We start from the raw sequence: 25,041 nt of genomic DNA, 5'->3' as shown, positions 1-25,041 counted from the left end.
TAAAAAGAGTATTAAAAACTCCAGTGCAAGTCTAGTAGCAGAATCCAAATATTACATACTAGGGATAATTGTAAGGGCATCCAAGTCTCAACTTCCCTGACTACTGCCTTCCCCATTGCACTGGGGCTAGTTTTATAGAAAATGATGCTTTAGGTCACCTTCTGCTACCTATAAGTCACCTCGTTGAGAAGTAATTTATAGTATGTTTCCAAAAATCATATAGCCAAAGTTTGTCTTCCTTGGATCCACCTATGTTCTTATACAAAAGTGATTCTCAAGTTTTGTTTTTGTTTTTACCATTCTCCACAATTACAGAAATGAGATGCTTGGCAAAAGCTGTCCACAAAAAGCAATGATTAGGGAACAAGGTGAGGAAGGAATGGTGCTCGTGCTACATTTTATTTCTCACCACCATCCAGCCCTTGGTAAGCCAGAAGTCTTTGTTTTACAATATTTGGAGAGAGCTCCAAAGATAATACATTATAGAAGAATACTATAATGTAGTCAATCAAAAATTTAGGGAACAGTCAACACAAAGTACTGGAATTTCATTAAGTTCTACTCTAACAGGCCCCAAAAGTTTGAATGTCAACTGCAAAAGCTATACAATTTTCTTTCAGATTGAAAGCCATAATTAGACTCTCCACTTAAAATTCTGCATCAACTATAATGTGTTTATATTTTTAATACTAGCCAATTTGAAGATGTTTTACTCTTTCCATATAGTTATACCATCTTCATGTAAGGTATTTAAAAATCAGATTTGGTTGTGTCTTTCCCTATATCAAACAAACAAACAAAAATTCCAAGAATGAGTGGAATAATTAGTATAACATCAAAAAATATTTCTGTGGCAAGGCAAGAATAAATATTTGTTTTGTTCATTGCTTATTTAAGGTACAAACCACTGACTATGAAATAATCTTTAAATTAAAAAATTTTAAATCACTTAACATATTATTAGTCTTAATCTCAAAAGTAAAGTTTAAACTCTGGTAGTCTCCAATAAAAGCCTATGGCACTATAGAAGGGCAGTCTCAATGAAGAAAAAAATTTTAAGGGATATACATTTAAAAGCCATACACAAAACTTCTAAATTAACAAACCAGCTACTTTATAAACAAATGACATGTTTATTTTTAAAATGCATAAGTCTATACCTATGCCCAATATATTAATACTAAATTTTTTTACTAATAATATACTATACTTGTATACTTCTTAATTACTAATCAGTATTTAAATTTATGTATAGCAATGTGCTTTCTTAAAAATTATGAATATAAAAAGACTCATATAACCAAGAATTTTGTAAGGGGTTCAAGCAAGCTATGTCATTCAGAAAAGCAGGACTTTTATTTTAAAGATTGCAGATGATTCAATTCCATTACTGTAAATTACACATAACTCAGTATAGCAAATCTATCACTTAATATATACTTGAAAACTACTTATAGTAAATATTATTTATGGATAGAAGTTCAGCGATGTCTTACCTTATACTTTCCCTGATCACAGCCACACAAAGTACTCTCCATGGTATAGCTTCTTTGAACTCCTATTTCTCTCCAGACTACAACACGTGCTGTGGACTCTTTAGATTTTTCCACTACGAAGCTACAGCTGCTCATGCAAAATGCTGGTGCAATATGACTCAGTATCTTAGGCAAAGTCTATAAAAATAATAATATAATAAAATAAAGAAGTATTTTCGTTTTTTAAATGAAACCACAATGATTTAGAGTAGGGCCTGCTATTATCTCCAGTTGCTCAAAACACCAAAATGATTCTTACTAATTTAAATTTTTCTGCTAAAATGACCAGTCATTCTTACTAATTTAGATTTTCAAAACCACAGTTTTAAATTTAAGTTATAGCTTGAATTTTAAGAAAAGCTCAGATCTAGTATTAAGGTTTCTAAATTAAAGAGGCATGTAGCATACCTTGAAATGGGGACAGCATCATTAAAAGGTATAATGTCAATATGTGAAATCACTCGTGCAAACGTCAATCAGGTTGTTATTAATAACTCAAATTCTGCTACAGTTTACTTCTTTTAATGATGCTGCATCAATGGACACAGGGTCACAGTGGTAATAAAAGGTGAAAGTAGAAACATCCACTGCTAGGTAGGACAGAACATCCTTTAACCAGTTGCATTAGTTTTCTATTGCTTCTGTAACAAATTAACACAAATTTAGCAACTTAAATAACAATATAAATTTATCTTACAGTTCTGCAGGTCAGAAGTCTGACCTGGGTTTCACTGGGCTAAAATCAAGATGTCTTTTTTTTGTTCAGTTGTAGGATTTCTTTATATATTCTATCAAACCTTTATCAAATACATTGTTTCCAAATATTTTCTCCCATTCTATAGGTTGTCTTTCCATTTTCTTATGTCCTTTGATGCACAAAAAATTTTAATTTGATGGAGCTACATGTATTCATTTTTTTGTGTGTGCCTAATGCTTTTGGTGTAAAGTCGAAGAATCCACTTCTGAATAAAAATCCTAAGGTATTTCCTTATGTTTTCTTCTAAGAGTTTTATAGCTTTAGTTTATACTTAGGTCACTGATCCATTCTTTTTTTTTTTTAAAGATGGCACCAGAAATTGAACCAGGGATCTCGTACATGGGAAGCAAGAACTCAAATCACGGAGCAACACCCACTCCCCCATTTTTAATTTTTTAATGTGGTCCACTTTTATTCTTTTGCTTGTGGATATCAAGTTTTCTCAGCACCATTTGTCAAAGGAACAATCCCCCTGCCCCACTTTGAGTGGACTTGACATCTTTGTCAAAAATCAATTGGCCATGGATGTGTGAGTTCATTTCTGAATACTCTATTCCTTTGCTCTGTATGTCTGTCCTTACTATACCTAAACTGTTTTGATTACTGATGCTTTGTAATAAGTTCTGAGTCAGGAAATGCGAATCCTCCAAATTTGTTCTTTATCAAGTTGCTTTTGGCTATTCAGAGCCCCTATCCTTCCTTCTAAATTTGATGACTGGCTTTTCCATTTCTGCAAAGAAGGCTGTTGGGTTTTGATTGGGACTGCATTGAGTTTTGTAAATCATTTTGAGTGATTTACATATTAACAGTATTAAGTTTCCTAATCCAGAACATCTTTCCTTTTATTTTTTAATTTCTTTCAGCCATGATTTATAGTTTTTTATGTACAAGTCCTTTGCATACTTTATTAAATTTATTCCTTTTTTTTGTTGCTATTGTGAATAGGATTGTTTTATTGATTTCCTTTGTGGATTGTGCATTGCTGGTGTAGAAAAACATCATTTATTTTTGTGTGTTCATCTTGTACCCCACTTTGTTTAATTCATTTATTAGCTCCATTAACTTTTTTGTAGATAACTTCAGGATTTTCAGCATAAAGGATCATGTCACCCTTTCTAATTTGGATACCTTTTATTTCTTTCTCTTGCCTAATTACTGTGGCTAGAACTTCCAGTACAATGCTGAATAGCAGTGGTTGCAGCGGGCAACCTTGTCTTGTTCCTGGTCTTAGGGGGAAAGCTTTTCAGTCTTTCACTGTTGAGTAAAATGTTAGCTGTGGGCTTTTCATATATGCCCTTTATCATGTTGAGAAGTTCCTTCTATTCCTAGTTTTCTGAGTGTTTTTTATCAAGAAAGGGTGCTGCATTTTGTCAAATCATATCAATTGAGGTGAACATGTGATTTTTTTCCCCTTCATTCTATTAATATGATGTATTACACTGATTTTCTTATGTTGAAGTGACCTTACATTCCTGGGATAAATTCCACTTGGTTGTGGTATGTAATTCTTTTAATGTGCTGTTGGATAGTTTGTAGTATTTTGTTGAGGATTTTTCCATCTATATTCATAAGGGATATTGATCTGTAATTTTCTTTTTGCGATATCTTTATCTGGCTTTGGTATTAGGTTGATTAAACATTTTGTTTTGAACTAATTTTAGCCTTACAGATAAGTTGCAAAAATAGTACAAAGAATTTTTATATATCCCTCATCCTGCTTCCCCTGTTAACATTTTACATAACCACAGTACAATTACAAAAACAAAAAAATTAACATTGATTCAATTAACTAAACTACATATACTTATAATCAAATTTCACTAATATTTCTACTAATTTCCTTTTTCTGTTACAGGATCCTATCCAGAATCTTACACTGCATTTAGTTACTATTTCTCCGTAGTCTCCTCCAGTCCAAGGAACAGTTCCTTAGTCTTGCCTTTTCTTTCAGAATTGAAGAATGCTGATCAGCTATTTTGTTAAAAGCCTCTCAATTTATGTACTGTAATCTTAAAATTTTTCCCAAAAATATAAACACTTGCACTGAAAGGATTAATGAGTATTACAGTTATCAAAAATATGAAGCTCAAGTATATTAATCCATCATTTCCCAAACCATTTGCAAATAAAGGGGGTTTCATTTTACAGGGGGTTTCATTTGCATGGTAGGCAAACTAATGGTCCACCAAAAATATCTACGTCTTAATCCTTGGAATCTGTGAATATGTTACCTTACATGAAAAAAAGGTCTTTGAAGATGTGATTAATTTAAGGATTTTGAGCTGGGGAGATTATTCTGGATTATTCTGGCAGCCCTAATGTAATCACAAGGGGCCAAATAATGGAATGTGGGAGGCAGTAGAGAAGGTGATGCGATGACAGAAGCAGAGTGATGCAATTGCTGGCTGAATGAGGTCCACAAAACCAAGGAATGAAGGTAGCGTCTAGAAGTTGTAAAAAGGCCAGCAAACAGATTTTCCCCTAAAGCCTCCAAAAGGAATGCAGCCCTGCTGACATCCTGATTTTAACCCAGTGACTTTTGATCCACAGAATTACAAGATGGTAATTTGTGTTTTTTTTAAGGTACTATGTTTATGATAATTTGTTACAGTAGCTATAGGAAACTAACATACATGATAAAAAAAATTATGGCAAACACTATATCCCTCTCTACCCCATTCCCAAAACACACTCAGTCTAACAATCCCAGAAATGTAAGATTCTCATTAGGATGTGAAGATTCTGAGAAGTCCTAGAGACAAGAAACATGATTAATTGTGTCTAATACAATTACCTAGACTCATTTCACAGTAAAATTCTATTGGGGATGGAAGGAAAGTATGAAACACCTATTAACAACTTGAGAAGTACACTTTGGAAAAAAGTTTCAATTGGTTATTTTGTCTAATGTACAGCATCACCTTATGTTTCCCCTACAACACAATCCAGAGACTTAACAAACTAAATTTTGGATGAGAGAATGAAATGAAGAATTTTGCAACCAAAGATATCTGATTAATTTTATCTCTTACAGTGGGAAAATACGCCTTACATTTATCTTCCCATATCTGTCTTTAATCTAACAAATATTTATTGAGCACTTGTGATGAATAAGGTACAGGTTCAGATATTTGGTGTGTGCGCTTAGCTGAGGAGTCAATGGGGAGAAGCTACCATCTGTGGGATTATGACTGAACGCCTCTAAGTCCAAATCCCGCCCAGGCAGAACGATACAGCGGCAGCCTAGGTTGGCCTCAAATAGCTGGTCCCCCGCCGTCCCCACCAGCAGGCTGTCCTGTGCGCCCCCACTTGCAGCACCCCCTGCTGCATGTTGGGACTGGGGTCTGGAGCAGAGAGGCCCTCCTTCCAGGAAACGGGGCTCGGCCAGAAAGGGGGCCACCCCCTTGCCCCTCACACACTGCACGTTCATGGGGAGCCTGGTGCTAAACCACTCGTAGATGACCTGCTTCTGGGGTTGGGGTTTCATACATAGCAGAGCAGCTCCCTTGCTGTGATCTATTGAAAGTCAGCCCTCGACACAAGGGTTTGTAAACAAACAAACAAAAGGTACAATGCTGTGATGTAGTCTTGCTCACAAAAGTGAGCAAAACAGACATACTTGCTAGCCATGTGGAACATACTATCTAGTACAAAGAGAAATATAGTAATCCAATAATATCACCTAAAAAGTTAAACTTATAATTGTGTTATGAAGGAATTATAATTGTGTTAGTAGTGGTGATTTTAGTGAAATATAGTGAATAAGGAGAGATAACTAGGTATAGAAATGGTGGTGGCAGAGGTGGTGACAGTGTTCCAAACAAAGAACAGCATGTGTAAAGGTTCTCTGCATTGGCTCTTCTGTCTAGCTTTCTTTCATTCTTTCTATTCTTACTTTCTTACATGTTTATCTGAATTTAAACTAAATATTATCTATTTCTCTTCTATATCCCTGAACTCTACTAATTTATTCTGTTTCTTCAATTAATGTGGACCCTGGCTACTCTGAAGATAGTATGGTAGTAACATTAGTTGATGTGACATATTGGACATTTCAAATATATACATATATATTTATTTTGGCTTTTGATTTTGGCCATGTTCACATACATTCTTCGGCTCTCTTCACCTGTATTCTGGACTTCGTCACTATCTTGGATTTAACTTCTAATGCCTTCATCTTTAACAGAGTATTGTATTTTATTTGGCTAAGTACATCTTTCAGTATATTTCACAGAAAGACTATGTGAGAGCTAAAGTTTTTGACTTCCATTGTCTGAGAACACCCTTTTCCTACCCTCACATTTAATTGATAGTTAGAATGGATACAGAATAATAGGCTGGAAATCCAGCTTAGAATTGTGAAGGCATTGCTCCACTGTTTTTTATTTCAAGTGCTGCTGCTAAGAAATCAGATACCATTCTGATTTTAATTCTTTGCAGAAGAATCTGAAAAACTGCAGAAACTTGTCGCAAAAGAAGTCAATAGCTTTTCTATACCATCAACAATCAATTTGCCAGGAGTTTAAGAAGGGAGTTGGGGGCAGAGGATAGTGGAGAAGGCCAGATATGTAGAAAAATATTCCATTCCCAATTGTAATAAATTTCATAAAGTATCAGGAATAAATATAACAAAAATAACAGAACTATTTGAAGAAATTTTAAAATTTTACTTAAGAATACAAAAGATTCAAATGAATACAGCAATGTTCATAGAGAGCAATGCTATATAACATAATAATAATTCTTTACAATTTAATTTGGATTCAATGAAATTTTGATCCAAATTCCAAGAAAATATTCACAAAATCCTAAAATCTATCAGAAAGAACAGACAAAAAGAGCCAAGGCAATTTTGTCAAAAAGAATAAGAAAGGAAAATTCACACTAAAAGATAGCAACACTTATTAGTACAGAGTAATTAAAACATGGTGTTATGAAGAGATATACACAAAGGAGTGACTATAATAATACAGAGCCTCATAACAGACCCACATATATGGAAACAAGATATGTAATAAGGATGGCTTTATAAAATCTGCAGGGGAAGGATGCACTATTTAATAAATGGTACTCAGACAACTGAATATACAAATGACAAATAAAATTAGATTCCCACGTCTCATACAGAAATAAATTCCAAGTATACTAAAAACCTAAATGTGAAAGTGAAAACTTTTAGAAGAAACTTTTAAAAACAACAATCTAAAAGAAAAATAGCAAAAAGTCATCATTTACTGAATCTGTATAGTTTGTATACATTAAATTATTTTCTGTAGTTTTATGTGTGTGTGAAATTCAAAAGTTCATGAATCATCTGCAATAATTACCCTATATCCCATATCTTCCACTATATCACACGAAGTCGCATTGTCACTGGTATGCCACACTGTCTCTTTGATGCTGCAGCCATACATAAATACATTCTTCTTTCGGGAGTGACCATGATAATCACAATAAACCTTGAAAAGATAATCATATATTTTAAAAATTTAAAACCTTCAAATATATATGTTTCCAAATTAAGCCAGTTAAAATCAAGCCAGTAAACGGGTAGGTGTTCCTTGGTCCTTGTATTGTAATAGAGTCACCATTTAAGAAATAGAACCAAAGAAGTCATAATACCTACTTTTGGAAAGGATCTATGATTAATTCTAGAATTGCCAAATCCTTTGATGGTCCCACATGAAACTATAAGTTCCAATATTTCTTATGTATCTAGTATTCATCATTAAAAAATAATAAATCCAGTTATAATTCTATTCTAAAACTGCAGCTACCACAGCCCCAACGGGTTGCTAAAACATTTACCTAATTTTAAAGTACATGGCAATGCTCCCATGAAAAACACTACTTAAAAGGATATGGTGTAAATTTTTAAAGAGCACCATTTTAAAAATGAAAAACATAGGATACACCTGTGATCAATTTTGCTTCTCTGCAAAGTTTTTCTACTGTCCCCAAAAGAAGGTTAAAAAATTTAAACTAATATTTTGGGAACATTCTAAATAAAACCTGTTGAAAACAGAAGAAATATATATATGTATATAGTTCAGTATAGTATCATACCACGCTGTAGCAGTTTGACATGGTTATGAATTCCAAAAAGAGATATTGGATTATGTTTGTAATCTGATCTGTAACCTGGGCATGACTGAGTTATGATTAGGGCATTGAGTCTCCACCCCTTGGTGGGTGGGGACTCACAGATAAAAGGCATGGCAAAGAACAGAGTTGAGGGTTTCTGATGTTGGAGTTTTGATGTTGGAGTTTGATGCTGAAGTCTTAAACTGGAGCCCCAGTGAAAGAGACAGAGCAGTTTGCCTGATAGTCTACAGCTGACCTTGTGGAGAGAGGCAAAGCCTAGAGAGCCTCATAGTCTACAGCTGACCTTGTGGAGGAAACAGAGGAGCTGAGCCCAGAGGAACCCAGAAAGCCTGAACCCTCACAGATGTCAGCAGCCATCTTGCTCCAAATAGACTTTGGTGAGGGAAGTAACTTATGCTTTATGGCCTGGTAACTATAAGCTCCTATCCCTAATAAATACCCTTTATAACGCCCAGGAGATTTCTGGTATTTCACATCAGCACCTCTTTGGCTGACTAATACACATGACTATACAATATCTCCCATGTGTGTCACTGGAGACTAAAGGTTGAATAGAGAGATCAGAAATAATGCTTCTACTGGTTTGAGAATTGAAGAATTTGGAAAATACATACTATTCAAATAGTAAAAGTTAAATACCTAAAATTCATAACCAGAAGTTCATTTACAAAAAAGAAAAGAAAAGGGCTTAAGAGAACTATAAAACTTAAACCTAATAAAATAACAATTTGGATACACTGTATTAAATTAACACCAAAATTAATACACAAGTGACTGATAATTTTAAATTGCTTTTGAAATTAACATGTAGCTTTTATAACCAGAAAACAATGTATAAAACATTAAGTTATTAATTAACAAAAGCCTTCCTTGGTATAAAAGTAAAAATTGAATAGATGCCACTTACCAGGGGTAAACGCTTCACTGCAGCCAAGTATTGCAACAGCCCCTTAGCATGATAAATTGTAGGATGTAAATCTGGATTTGGACTTTGCCATTGTCTGTTCAAATCTTCTCCACTTAAAGAACAGCGGTGACTACACATACATAAATAGAGAGACAAGATAGGAAAAATTGGTACCGATAAGGCCTACATAAATTTCTGATTTTATTCCACTATTTTAAATAGATATGGATGATTGGCTCCAATGAATGCATATTATATGCATTCAATAAACATTTAATGAGCATTTGCTATGTGCAAGATCTTGTGTTAAATATATATAACTGTGGTAAGCATTCAGATGTATAGGTCAAAATGATCAAGATACAAAAAAATTAACTCTAGGATTTTGTTCCATAAAGTAGACATTGACCTCATTTTAGTTTTATGATCAGAACATACTAATTAAAGAGAAATTATTCTGTTTTTCAGAAATTCAATAATTTCCTAAAATATGAGAAGTATTCACACTACTTCTAATGAATAAATAAGATATGGTATCCTTATCTTTCAAGATGTTCATGGCAGTTAGACTAAATCCTATCTTTCAGAAGTACTCCAAAGACCTTGTGATACCAGAAGCAAATGAACTATACTAACCAAAAGTCACTTCCACTTAAAAAAAAAAAGTAATTATCTTCCCCATTAGTGGAAAGAGATCCCTGAAGATTCTAAACATTGAGACAACCTAAGATCATGTCACTGACAAGTTTAAAAAAAAAAAAAAAGAAGAGGAAATTGAGGTCTGTGTTCAAAATCTTTCTCATATCCTGACATTGTGATTTCTCTAAAACAATTCAAGACACAGAGACATTCTGTGATTGTATTTACTTGAATAAGTATGAAATTTCTCAAAAGATCACACTACAAATATATTTTCATTTAAAAATTTACCTTAGATGAATGTCCCACCAAAATTTTCTTTGTTCCAGAAAACTCACTAGATTTGTTTTCCACACTAGTATTTCAACAAATTTATACAGGACAGCCATAATAATCTATAATTTTTCTATAACTATTGCTTAACTTACTTTCCATTGATGACACCATCTGGATTTAGCATAGGGACAATTTTAAAAATATAGGATTCTCGTAAGCTCTGAGCAGTAGGGTTATTACTCATGAGATACTCCAACGTTCCTTTCATAACCCAACTTGCATTAGTTTCTCCAGGATGTACCCGAGCAGATAAGAAAACATAAGGGCGATTTCCTGAAGTACACAAAAAATTTCAAATTAAAACGAACAGGTACTAAAAATTTGTATATTTTACTTTAGGGCCTTAAAATGTTTCTACTCAATTGTGAACTATGAAATAAATTCATAATAGAACTCACTGTGTACCCACTATATATAAGCACTGCACCAAGCCTTGGAAAGGAACAAATATGAAACCAATATAAACCATGTCCTAAAAGAGTTAATATATGAATATGACAATAAATAGATAAAATTCAAGTTATACATAATTCACCAGTTATTTAATATAAATTTGGTTTTCTAAAGAACAAGTAGGTAGGGAAGTTCTAAAGAAAATTATTTTTCATAAAGTTATAGGAAAAAGAAGGAAAATAAAATTGTATCCCTGTCATAAAGCTGCTATAATAAGCAAAGGGGAAAAAGTATATCTGTTCAGAGATTTACAAAGAAAAATGTTTTTCACTATACATACAGATATCCAAGTACCCAAAATATATTTATTCTCTTATATTTGCATACATATCAACCTCTTTCTCTCTCCTTGAAAACAGTTTACCTTCGTATAAAAATTAGAACCATTTTCTTATTACTGCCATAGGTGTCATTTCAGGTGATTTTTAGAATAAACTGTCAAAGTAAAACAATAGCTCTTCAGAGATCGCTTTCAAAACATTTAATAGATTTCTAGTTGTTTCATTTATAAATATAATTAGCTGCTGATTTTCAAATTGATGGTATTACTATATAAACTCAAGACAATTAGTTGTATTATACTTTGAATATGATTTATCAATATTAGTATCAAAAGGAACCTTAGCATCTCATGCAGTTCCCTCACTTGAAAGATGAGGAAATTGAGACCAAGAGGTAGACTCTGTGGCTAGACAGTCACAGGACCAAACCCAGAACCCACGTTTTCCAATACCAATTATATATATGAAGCAAAGAACAACATGAGAATGATTGGAATTTTGAGTGAAGAAGACAGACTTACTGAATTGACAGATATGTTCATAATAATTAGACTCTGGCATTGCAGTTATAGTCACCAAGGGACAGCTGTTTCCAGACAGGGTTTCACATAACACGTCTTTTCGAAAATAGATTTGCTGAGGATTGTGTGCTGATTCCAATTTTTGAAGATGCATCTTGATAAAAATTTAAAAGCAAAGTATAAAATCATTTAAAACCTCCCTATGATATGCAGAAAAAAAATGTATCCGGATCTCCACATAACTAAAGGAGTGGATCAGATTCCTAATCTCTTATTCAAAACCCTCAGGACCAGATGTGCTTCAAATTTCAGTATTTGGGGGAACGTGAGAAAGGTGCAGACAGAGCTTATACCAGTAATTTATGCAATACCACCGCAGGGTTAGTGGCAACATCCTGTAATAAACACATTGTTACTTTTGTGGTAAAACATAGGACGTGTCACCCTAAGTAGAATCAGTATTCTAAATAAGCTCACATCAGTTCAGCTCAGGCTTTGCTGCCAAAGAAGTTCTGGAAAAGCTTTTGGTTTTCAAAGCCTTTTGGATTTTGGAATTGTGAAAAAGTGACTGTAGACCTGCATTAGCAATCTAAAATTTAAGAATGCAAATTATGTAGCACAAATTTTAACAACTTCTTTTCCTGATTTTAAAGTTAATACAGGTTCATTGAAAAATGTCTGAAAAACATAGAAAGTACAAAGAAAAAATTTCAATCACCCATATGTACATTATTTAGATTATTATTAAGAAATGTAATGCAAATGAACAAAACAGTGATTATATATGACTTTTATGATCTGCTTTTATCACTTAACACTATATATAGATATAATCATGAACAAGATACCTTATCATTAAATGCATTAAATATGTGGGGTTTTTTTGGAAAACCCAACTTTTAGTGGTTTTATTATACAGTTATAACAAAATTAAATTGTAATCACTTAATTTAAGATATATATAGTTGGTTTCCAAACTTTTCTCTATGTCCATTCACTGAATCAATATTTACTGACACTGTGCTAGGTGTTAGAACTATATCAATGAATAAATGGACTCTAATGAGCTTCTAGTCTGGCAAGGAAGACAGAAGGAGACCATGCATGATTAATATTACAAAGGGAAACTACAGAGTGCTATGAGAGCATGTAAAAGGGAAGGAGAGGCTTGTCTAGTTTGGGCAGCTAGTAAAGGTCTTTTAGAGAATTAAAATTGAGATCTGAAGGATAAGTGAAGAGGACAGAGGAAAGCACTGCAAGCAGAAGGAAAAGTATATAGGAAGACCATGAGGTAAGAAAGAACAGGGGGTATTTCAAAGAACTAAAAAAAGTTTTTACAGCTAGCTCAGAAAGTACAAGGATGAGAAGTAGAGAAATTTATACAGAATGAAGAGCTTGGCAGGCCAGTCATTCCCAAAGCACGGTGAGCATACCACTGGTAACTGAGTAACTAAGTGGTATGTGGATCATCATTTTGAAAATGTTATTAGGCATATATTGCTGAGAATCAGAAAAAAATATCTAGTACATTAAATCTATAATCCCTGGATAAAGGATATTAACTTACAATGAGAATTATTATAAAGAGTGGTTTATTAAAATCTATTTAAAGTAAAGGTAAAATCTATTTAAAGTAAAGAAAAGGTAAAAGTAAATAGGTAATATATACCTATTTTAGAAGGTATATAGATAAGCAAAAGTTGTGAAAATAGTAGAGAAATGACTGAATGAACCATGGTAAGAATTTCAGACTTCATGCAAGGGGTAAGAGAAACCACTAAAGAGTTTTAAGCAGGGAATTTATATAATTAGATTTGCCATAAAAAATCCCTCTGGCTGCAGAAAAAAAGATGAAGAGGAGTAAAAGTGAATTCTAGAAATCCAAGGACACAAATTAAAAAGGCGTTGGTAGAAGTCCAGGTAGGAAACATACTTGTGAATGGGACCTTATTTGGAAATAGGATCTTAGCAGATATAATCAAGTTAAGATGAGGTCAGAACAGATTAGGGTGGGCACTAATCCACTATGACTAGTGTCCTCATAAAAAGAGAAGGTAGAGACATAGGGAAGACATCCATAAAAAGACAGAAACAAAGAATGGAGTGATGCACAAAAGCCAAGAACAGCAAGAATTGCTGAGGGCCACTAGAAGGGAGGAAGAAGAAAGGAAGGATTCTTCCCTAGAGCCTTCAGAGGGAGGGAGCGTGGCCTGCCAAAACCCTGATTTCAGACTTCTAGGCTCCAGAACTGTGAAAAACCAAATTTTTGTTGTGTTAAGCCACCAGGTTTGTGGTAATTTGTTATGGCAGTCCTAGGAAACTAATATGCCATGCAACTAGCAACCTTGAAGAGAGAATTTTATGTACATTCATAATTCTTTTATTTTAGGATAAATTACTTAAAAGTAGAACTATTAAATTAATAAATATATATTCTAATGCAATCTTATTCAGCACAGAAAGATACCTGAACATTATAGTTTCGTTTCAGGTTTTCTCCTTTATTAAAACACTTACTTAAGTGTTCTCAACCTTGTTATCTTTTCTGTTCTATGGACAATGTTTTTCTTTCATTTTTGCCCTCTTTAATAATCTGGAAGTTTGTTTCTGATCATGGTAGTTCTCCAACTTACTTCCTTCTTAGTAATTTAAATACTTTCACAATCCTTAACCATTAGGATAGTTAAGACATTCTGCTTGAGAATAAATCTACCACAGTTGGTCATTTAATTACTTGAATTAACAGTTGCTTAGTTTTGTTTTAAAATGCTAAATTCAAAAATCTCAATCAAAAGAACAACAGAATGAATTTATATCACATACTCTAAGGAATCTGGATCCAGGAATCTATAATGAAACCATTAGAAGAAATTAATTTCCTAGAGAAAAACTCAAATTGCATCCACATTTTTCTGTTACATTATCCAAAAGATTCAATGCTTTCGATTAAAGAAGTAGAAATCTCACATACTGAAAATTCATAAATCATGGAATCTTGGAGAACTACAGATTTTCATACAAAGATGGAAAATAAAATCATGTCATAATTCCTGAAGTTTTTTTCTAACATAGGGACCACATTCTCATTCTTCTTCCCATAAGTTTTCAACAAATATGGCAATATTTTCTAAAATTTTCAACACATGAACTTTTTTTAAATTAAGATTTTAGTGAAAAGCAATTCTTCAATTATCCGACACACATGCATATAACACAGTAATGCTCATAATACAATCAAATGAATTCTCACCTGTAAAGTTGAATATGTATATGGATAATGATAAGCAAAGTAGCAAACATCATCTTTATGTGGAAAACTGACAGTGAATGTAATTGTATAGTAGGATTTTCCCTTCTGCCCACCAGCAGCAACTGAACTTCTTGAGAAGTGATTTCTGCAATAGAAAAGCATAAAGCATGTTTATTTCACCTACACAAAAAATACGGTTTTCCTTGTACTTTTATTAATAAAACAGACCTTCTAGAAAAAAGAAAAACCATAGTCTGTAAAAATTTTAACTTAAATACCCTATACAAAGAGACTTGACACTAATATAGCTATCAGCCAATAATAATTACTTTTCACTACTGGATTTACTAATTAGATTAAGAAAATTTTAAGAATCTTATTCTTTTATCCATATATATTACTGGATCTAGGCAATGATCATCAATGGCTACTACAATCATTAAAGTTGAAATGCTCATGAACACCTTTATAATGGATGGGTCAAACAATGATACTTAAATCCACTAACTGATCTTAATTTTACAGTTAAGTAACCAGATCCGGATATGAGGCAACAGGAATTCATAGCACCTCCTAGCACCTTTGATTCCAAAAATCAAACCTGAGTTTGATCACGCTTCTAGATATAATAGCCAGTTTATAGGAAATAGGAGCAATGGAAGAATGTTAACACCACAGAGATGCAATCGGCAAAATCCAAATATGAGAAATTCCACATGACAAATGACCTGGTTTCTTTCACAAATAAATGGGAAAAAGAGAAAGAGTGTGTGAAAGAGAGAAAAGGGAAGCCTATCAATTAAGAGAGACTTAAAAGACATATCAACCCAAATCAAATACAACGTATGAACCTTGACTGGATTCTGATTAGGAAATAACAACTAGTAGACATTTATGAGATAACTGGGGAAGTCTGAACACTGGATATTTCATCATTAAGGAATTTTCTTAAATTCTCTTAGATTTGATAATGGTATTGTGGTTAGATTTTCTTAAAAAGTCTTTGTCTTTTAGAGATACAGATTTACATATTTATGGATAAAATATGATGTCAGGCAGTTGCTTAAAAAATTCAGTGTTGAGGTATGGGTGAAAGAATAGCTAAAAGAAAACTAACAGTATGTTGATAATTGTTGAAACTATGTAATAAGTACAAGGGGCTCCATCCTATTTTCTGCTTCTGTAATGTTTGATAACTTCCATAATAAAAATTTTACAACTATACATTACTCTCCAGACTTTGAATATCAGTGACATGAAGACATAAAAAGGCTTTGTTGTCAACTAAAGTTCTAAAATTCCAAATCACCTTGTATTAATTAAACCACAATCTGGAGAAAACCAAGGCCTATAGGTGCAAAGTTTTGAGGAAAATACAAAGCAAGTTGAAGAACTAGTCTCTGTCAACCTTTCTATCCTAAAAGTATATCGTCTAACCAGAGAGGAATTTATATGAAAGTATAGCTACATAAATGTTTATAGGTTATAAAACAGTAAAACATATTATCTCTTATATTGGTAGAAGGTAGCTTTTTTGTTTCTGTGGTGTTTTTTTTTTTTTTGGTAGGAGATACTGGGATTGAACCCAGGACCTCATACATGGGAAGCAGGCACTCAACCACTGAGATATAGCCACTCCCCAAGAAGGCAGTTTTAATCCCCTTTTACAGATGAGAAAAGCAAGCATCAGAGGACTTAGCTGACATGAAAAGTTAAGAAGCAAAGACAGAGCAAAGACAGAGATGATAACTTTTACTAGCTGGATTCCAAATGTTAGAAAGCAAATAGAACAGTGCCTGTTATATAGAAAGTGGTTAATGTTTATTGAATTTCAATTTCACCTATGGAAGTAGCCAAAAGAAAAAAAACAAAAACTAAACCAACAAAACCCTTACCATAGACTAGAACAACTATCTGCCATGCTGTTATCTTTCAATCTGCAATGTGAAAAAAAGGAATTCAATGATTTAGGATTTCTATTGTGTAAGAGTAAAGAAGTGTGAAAAAAATACTTTTTAAAAACTCTGTCATCCTTTAATAGTCTAAATAATTCTGCCAAAATCTAGACACACACTGCCCAAATTATCACTGCTTTATTCCCAGCTTTATGGGAAAGATACAAATGATCAGAGTGTGACAATGTTAAATTTTACCCAAGTCTTGTGTTTCTGGAAAACAGTAAAGTTTAAGAAGCTCCCCCGCCACCCCTCTTTTTATTCTGGAATATGGCTTACTGCAAAGAACCACCTTTCCCCATAGTCCTTAAGGAAGGCTTTCGGATGTCCCCTTGTTTACCTATGACAAGGCCAGACAGACCCTCCAAATTCCCATTCTTTGCCTTATAAATGATTAGCTGAACTGCTTGTCCTCACAGAACAATCCAAGCAAAATGCTTTTTAATCGAATTTTGGTTAAGCTTCTCTCCTTCGAACCGGCTCAAGAACTTTAAGGGCATTGCCCAGAAGATAGGATGCTCTGGTATAAAACATTCTCTGATCTGATCACACCAACCTTTCATCCCACTTCCCTATCTATCCCAGTTCTTTCCTTTTTATTTCAAACACACAAACAAAAAAACATTTTGTCTATCTCTTGAAATGCTTGTATCATGATCTTATGATCAGAGCATTCTCCCTATTACAATAGTCCCCCTAACTCTACTGCAATAGCTCCTTTCCTTCCCAACAATAATCTTTTCAAATAACTCTCTCCTTACTAGCCTGGATTTATTTTTTATTTAAAAGTAATAATTCTGCCAAAATCTAGCCAAGCACTGCCCAGCTCATCAATGCTTTACTCCAACTTTATGAGAAAGAGACAAATGACCCAAGAATGAAATGAGAAAAAAAGAAAAGAATGAAACAACATTAAAAGCTTGGTAAATATTTTACTAAAATATCTTTAAAATGAATAGGAGGCTGAGAAAATAAAAGAAGTATGAAACAAACTGCAATATTATGAAATCCAGTATTGAGTTTTTTTTTCTGTGAATTCATTGAGTCATAATTACTTCAGTCCACTTACATAGAACACTGCTAGAGTTTCATGTGAGGTTACTTTGTTACCCATGCCATAGTAAAGGACAAAAGAAAAAAGTCAAAACTCATTTAAGACAAATTTCAAGGATGGATGGGTATACATGGTACAAAATGCGCTGTAACAAGATATAGCTTTAGCAGGGCTGAAGGAAACTTTGTCAAAAATACCAAAAACAAATACAAAAAATGGGAAGGTTTAAATGTACCGGGTTCATATCTGGAATGATGGAAATATTTTGGTAATGGACCATGGTGATGGTAGCACAACACTGTGAATTCAATTAGTAGCACTGAAATATGTATCTGAAAATGATGAAAAGGGGAAATGTTGGATTGTATATATGGTAATAGAATAAAAAAATGTTTTTACATCCATGGAACTATACTACACAGTGACCCCTAAGTTAAACCATGTGCTTTAAGTAATAGTATAATTTTAAAAATGTACTATCATCAATTGTAACAAATGTTCCTAATGCAAGATGTTGGTGATGGGATGGTATAAGTGAATTCTGTATTGTATGCATGATTGTTCTATAGACCCACAACTTCTCTGATAAAGGGAAAACAATACCAAAAACAATGAACTGCAAAGTAAAATATAGTGTCACATAGTTTTATATCTTCCCAAATTTGTCATTTTTTCCCTTAGTCCTAACTCTGATAACCCAATTTTTTTTTGTACCACTTAAGTGAAACTTGCATTTAGGTTATCTCAATGATATCACGGAGAGCAGCTAAGGTTTGGTAGGAAAATTATCAAACAGCATTGGAGTTTATTCCCAGAAAGCTAGTTTGTTGTTCTTACCATCTGAAGCATGACTACATATTACTTGGGCTTATAGAATAGTTCATATGTGACTGAATCTCATTAACTATGAATGTTTCTCTGCTTATTATGGAATATTTAGAAAATATAAAAGTGGATAAATAACAAGGAAAAAAATCTTCCCACCCAAGGGAAATTGGCCATTGCTAACATTTTTGGTATGTTTTATTCTCACTTTTTATTATATGCTTCAAATATGTATGTGAGTTTATATCTACATACACAATTTAGAAAACTTTTTAACATTAGAACATAAGCAGTTCCTTGTATTATTGAAAGCATTGAGAAAAATGAAAGAAGTATAATCTACAAGATAGTGTTCGTGAATGGATGAGTAGAAGAAGGTGGAAGCATTTCAGGCTTTGGACTTCTCTTTTCAAGGAAATAGACCAGTATGACTTGAAGATGGGCCATTCATCAGTAACTATAACTAAAAGATTTTTAAATAGGAAGAATGGCTAACAGATATAATGTAATTCTTGTTTCTTATGTATTGTTCAAGTCCGACATAAATAAAAATAAGAAATGTGTCTTTTATCTTAGTCTACCCTTAAAAGAAATAGGAAATTTATTTTGATGCAGATGAATTACATATTATCTCATATTTCTGTTTCTCTTTTATTTACTTAGCTAATAAAGGAGGGAGAAACCCTACTGAAATGAATTTCAAAAAACATTTTCTTTCTTAGAAATTAACAAAGTTACCTTGAAATATATTAAATGCAGAAGTAGAAAGAGTTTTCACACTTATTTCTAAACCACTAAGTAGGATCAACTCTTTGAAATTAAAGTTGATTTGAAATCATGATTTAATGCAACTATGGAACACAACTCTGTTACACTCTTTTGGAAATTAAAATGAAGCAAAGAGTCCTTCCTGTATTAGTATAAGAAGAGAAGAAATAAGAATTATATTTAATATCACTGGAAAAATAAAAGTCCACTGCAAATTATTTTCTAGAATTTATTCAATAAAGCTTCCATAATTTTAAAGCTGAAAAAGCCGAGGACACATAACTAAGTGGCAAAGACAAGATTTGGACCTAAGCCTATATGTCTTAAAAAACACATTGTATTTCCTTCATATATATATGCCTTTAGAAAGAAACTCAAATTCTAAGCTAACTTTGTTAAAACAATACCAAAGGATAGTACCACAATCAAGAAAAGAAACAATTCTTAATTTTTCATTCTTCACATTGGTTTTGTATGCTGATGTTCCATTGTTCTTAAAATACTTACTTATAGTAACAAATATCAGTCCCCACACGAATCCACCATGGTCTGGCATTTAATGCTTCTTGAACTGAATACATGAGTGGTTGCATACCTTTGAAAGGCAGAGAGAGAACAGGAAAAGAAAATAGAGAATTCTTTTCAGAATTTTTGACTTAAAAATTAATCTTACATTTCAGAAAGAACCAACTTTCAAAAAGGCTAAAATAAAATATATTTCCATTTTTAGTATGTAGTCTGAGGAATTTCTCAAAAATGTCCTGTATCGAGTTTACACTTTTATTTCCAGTTTAATTAAAAGGGGGTTACAATTTTAATGAGTGAAAGTCATGAAATTTTTTCTATTATGTTGTTCAATATTAGATCAATTAAAATACATTCCTTGTAACAAGTGAAATAATGAAAAAATATATAGGGAAACGGACTTGGCCCAGTGGTTAGGGCGTCCGTCTACCACATGGGAGGTCCGAGGTTCAAACCCCGGGCCTCCTTGACCCGTGTGGAGCTGGCCCATGCCCAGTGCTGATGCAGGCAAGAAGTGCCCTGCCATGCAGGGGTGTCCCCTGCGTAGGGGAGCCCAACATGCAAGGAGTGCACCCATAAGGAGAGCCGCCCAGCGCAAAAGAAAGTGCAGCCTGCCCAGGAATGGCACCGCCCACGCTTCCCGTGCCGCTGACGACAACAGAAGCGGACAAAGAAACAAGACGCAGCAAATAGACACAGAGAACAGAAAACCGAGGGAGGGAGGGGAATTAAATAAATAAATAAATCTTTAAAATATATATACCTAAAATATATATATATACCTAAAATATATATACCTAATATATATATATACCTAATATATATATATAAAGAAATAGTGCACGATCACCACACTATTCCCTATGCACTCCCATCAACTCTTAGGTTAAGGAAAAAATGGCATTGAAATGGCATGTATGCTTTTTTCTCCCTCAGAATATGATTTTCTCCCTCAGAATATGATTTTGCAGGGTGGGATTATGTAGAAGGAAGGATTGTTTATAAAAATGGGGTTAAATATATTTTTTCTTCAGTATTCTTAGAAATATATTTTCATAAGAATTTAAAAATCATCTTTAAAATTTCCTAAAACAATCCACGAGGCTCTCCTGAAATTGAATTTAATTCACATGTCAATTTCAGAAATGCAGACATTTTTAAATGACACCTGCTATGACTTTCTTTAAATTCTTACTGAAGGATATAACCATTTTATTCAAATTGGTACAAAACCACTTTGTTAAATCTATAACAGTATTTTATAAGACTATTTTTTTCCTTTTCCATTTCTAACTTGTTATGCCACATTGACGAATTATTCATTTTTTATAGTTATCTTATTTTCACCTTAACTAATATAATAACCAATTTTAACAAGGTTTTAGTAGTCTCTTGGGTTTTTTAGACATAATAATATAACTTCTAATTAAAAATATATGATGTCCTCTTCTAGTATTTATATGAGTTACCTATTTTCTATTTTATTGCCTTTAGAGAAATGAAATAACCTCAAAAAAAGATGCTAGGACTTCTGGTTCAACCAAGATAGCAGCATAATACACTCCAGGGTGCAGGCCTCTGAAAATCATTGATTAAGTAGTAAATCTGGCAGGGTCATCTTCCTAAAAAAACTCTGGAAAAGAGTTCAATGGTGGCAATGACAGGGAAAGCATAAATCAAGAAAATACAGCCTTAAAAAAGGAAGAAGAAGCTCATGGCACCATTGCTGTCCTAGTTCTACACCCCATGCCCAGCATGATGTAGAATCAGCCTGTGTTCCAGGTAAGGGCCCGTGATCATGTTATAGAGGGAGCAAAATAACCCCAATGTGTATACTGGGGTGCCAGCATATAAATGCCACTCTATAGGGTGGCAGCCTGAAAGATTGAAACAGGGAACTCATCTTGGGTTTGGGCTTGGGCTTGGGCTTGGGCTTGGGCTTGCCTGCAGGTAGAATAACCTTGCCCATAGCTAAAGCAGTGTAAAAAACAATTCAGCAGCTTGGGGCAAAGGATTACAGACTTTAAGACATACAACAGAGATGAAAGAGAGGGTGAACCTCTATTACATAAGAAATAGAGGGGCATTCAGATTCCTGTGAACAGGGGAGTTCCCAAGGCAGCAAGCAAGCACAAAGCCAAGAAAAGAGGCAGGCTCAGAAAAGACTGAGAAGACCTTGACCTTCACATTTGCCTTGGATTGATCCTCTTGGTAGCAGGGTTAAATGCTGAAGGAAAACACAAGCCAATGCAGAGCCAATACACAAACATTATGCAAGCAAAATTTTTTTTTGTTTTGGTTTCTTTGCTTACGATAGCTCCTGGCACTCAAGGAAAATGTCTGTCATATAACTAGTATATAAACTTAAGGAACACACAGCTTAGGGACTAAATCCCAGAGTTAACATGTAAAATATTAAATGTACAGTGTGCAACAAAATATTACAAGACAAACAGGAAATTATGGCCTATTCAAAAGGAACAAAATAAAAAAATCCAGAAACCATTAATGAAGAAGACCATAATTTAGACACACATGACAAAGATTTTTTTTAAAAAATGATCTACAATATATTCAAGGAAGTAAAGGAAAACACAGAGAAAGAATTAAAGGATATCAGGAAAATGATGGGTGAGTAATCTAAGAATCTCAATAACAGGATAGAAATTTTAAAAGGAACCTTAAAGTAAAGTTGAAGACCACAATAATGAAATGAAAAACACCCTGAGGGTTTCAACAGCACATTGGAGCTGAGAGAATAAAGATTAAGTGAACTCAAAGATAAGACAATTTAAATTATCCAGGTTGAGAAGTAGAAAGAAAGAGGAATAAAAAAGAATGAACAGGGAGAACCAGCAAGATGGTGACAGAGTAAGAAGCTCCTAGAATCAGCTCCTTCTTCAGGGCAGTTAGTAATCACCCAGAGCTACTAAAGCACCTGTTTGGGGGCTCCAGGAGACCAGAAGAGCATCCTGCAACATCCCTGAAGAATGGAAAGAGGAAGCTGCCTGTCTGCATAGAGGATTCGTAAGCAGAGCACTCCATGCCCCGGAGACCAGTGCCCATCCTCTCAGGAGCTGTTCCACAGCTGGAATTGGAAACTCTACTTCTCAAAAATGGGGAAGAGACAGTTGGGCAGCTACTGATTAGTAAATTTGGCAGGCTAAAGTATAATCCTAAGAAGAGCTAAAGTTTGAACCTGTCCAAGTCAGAAAGAGAAACTGCACCCAGAATAAATACATCTAGTAAATCAGATACCAAGACACCAACAAAAAATTATAATCTACACCAAGAAACAGGAAGATATGGTCCAGTTAAAGGACCAAGATAAGCATCCAGATGACATAAAGGAGTTAAACTAATCATAGATGTTCAAAAATTATCTCCTTAATAAATTCAACGAGATGGCTAAAGAGATCAAGGATAGTAAAGAAGACATTGGATGAGCACAAAAAAGATTTTGAAAGCATGCATAGAAAAACAGCAGATCTTATGGGAATGAAAGTGCAATAAATAAAATTAAAAATACACCGGAGTCATATAATAGTAGATTTGAGAAGGCAGAAGAAAGGACTGGAGAGCTTGAAGAAATGGCCTCTAAAAGCAAACATAAAAAAGAACAGATGAAGAAAAGAAGGGAAAAATTGAACAAGGTCTCAGGTAACTAAATGACAGCAAGAAACATGAAAACATATGTTTTGGGTGTCCCAGAGAAGAAGAGAAAGGAAAAAGGGCAGAAGGAATATTTGAAGAAATAATGGTAGAAAATTTCCCAACCCTATTGAAGGACATAGATATCCATGTCCAAGAAGCACAACGTACTCACATCTGAATAAATCTGAACATACCAACCCTGATACACATATTAATCAGAATGTCAAATGCCAAAAACAACGAGAATTCTGAGAGCAGCAAGAGAAAAGCAACACATAACATATAAGGGATACCCAATAAGTTTAAGTGTGGATTTCTCATCAGAAACCATGGAAGCAAGAAGACAGTGGTATGATATATTTAAGATACTTCAAGAAAAAGACTTCCAGCAAAAAATCTCACACATGGCAAGAATGACTTTCAAAAATGAGAGTGAACTTAGAATATTCAAAGATAAAGAAAAATTGAGAGAGTTTGCAAACCAAGAAACTGGCTTTGCAGGAAATACTAAAGGGAATACTATATCCTGAAAAGATAAGACAGGAGAGAGGCCTGGAAGAAAGTCTAGAAATGATACTTTATATCAATAAAAGTAACTAAAAGTATCAAAAGAGTGGTGAAAATAAAATGACAGGTAAAACCCAAATATTTATGAATAAAGTTAACCAACAATATAAAGTGCTTGTATTCAGAAAACTGTAACTCATTATTAAAAGAAATCAAAAAAGAACTAAATAACTGGAAGAACATTCCATGCTCACAGATTGGAACACTAAATATCATTAAGATGTCAATTCTACCTAAATTGATACAGATTCAATACAATCCCAATAAAAATTCCACCAGCATTTTTTAAATAAATGGAAAACATGATTATCAAATTTGTTTGGAGGACTCTCACTTCTGGACTTTAAAACATACTACCTAACTACAGTGGTAAAAATAGCACAGTACTGGCAAAAAGACAGGCACATAGACCAACGGAACCAAATCGATGGTTCCAAAACAGATGCTCACATCTATGGACAAATGATTTTTTACTAGCCTGTCAAACCCACCCTGCTTGGGCAGAAGAGTCCAACAAATGGTGCTGAAAGACCTGGAAATCCATAGCCAAAAGAAGGAAAGAGGACCCCTATCTCACACCTTATATAAAAATTAATGCAAAATGTATCAAAAACCTAAATATAAAAGCAAGAACCATAAAGTTTCTAGAAGAAAATGCAGGAAAATATTTTTGAGACCTGGTGGTAGGTGGTAGATTCTTAAAGGAGGTAAGAGGAGGACTGAGATGGAATACTGATGTTTAATGTAAGTAGAAGTTTTAATTAACTTTATTGTAAAATAAATGTATAGAGTAGATGGTAACACATCATAGAGAGTAAGAGCTGTTTATAAATGGGAATGTGGCTGAAAAGGGTGGTCCAGTGATTGACAGAAAGCTAGAGAATAATCTAGGCACTGAAAACACAG

The 25,041-nt window shown here is 33.7% G+C and overlaps 1 protein-coding gene across 6 annotated transcripts in view; it reads right to left on the bottom strand.

Moving 5' to 3' along the window:
- Nucleotides 1-25,041, bottom strand: part of AGTPBP1 (ATP/GTP binding carboxypeptidase 1) — a 255,124-nt gene that overhangs the window by 25,272 nt on the left and 204,811 nt on the right. For all 6 annotated transcript variants that reach the window (XM_071216649.1, XM_071216650.1, XM_058301576.2 and 3 more), the window contains 7 exons: nt 19,897-19,984; nt 14,788-14,932; nt 11,538-11,691; nt 10,375-10,555; nt 9,308-9,437; nt 7,623-7,754; nt 1,497-1,673 (listed from right to left, as the gene is read on the bottom strand). In XM_071216649.1, the coding sequence (XP_071072750.1) occupies nt 1,497-1,673; nt 7,623-7,754; nt 9,308-9,437; nt 10,375-10,555; nt 11,538-11,691; nt 14,788-14,932; nt 19,897-19,984 (1,007 nt within the window). The remainder of the gene's footprint in view (nt 1-1,496; nt 1,674-7,622; nt 7,755-9,307; nt 9,438-10,374; nt 10,556-11,537; nt 11,692-14,787; nt 14,933-19,896; nt 19,985-25,041) is intronic.

The sequence above is a fragment of the Dasypus novemcinctus genome, chromosome 8 (genome assembly GCF_030445035.2).
Source record: "Dasypus novemcinctus isolate mDasNov1 chromosome 8, mDasNov1.1.hap2, whole genome shotgun sequence".
Lineage (NCBI taxonomy): Eukaryota > Metazoa > Chordata > Mammalia > Cingulata > Dasypodidae > Dasypus > Dasypus novemcinctus.
Note: the sequence above shows the minus strand (reverse complement) of the source record. Positions and strands in the feature narration are given on the sequence as shown.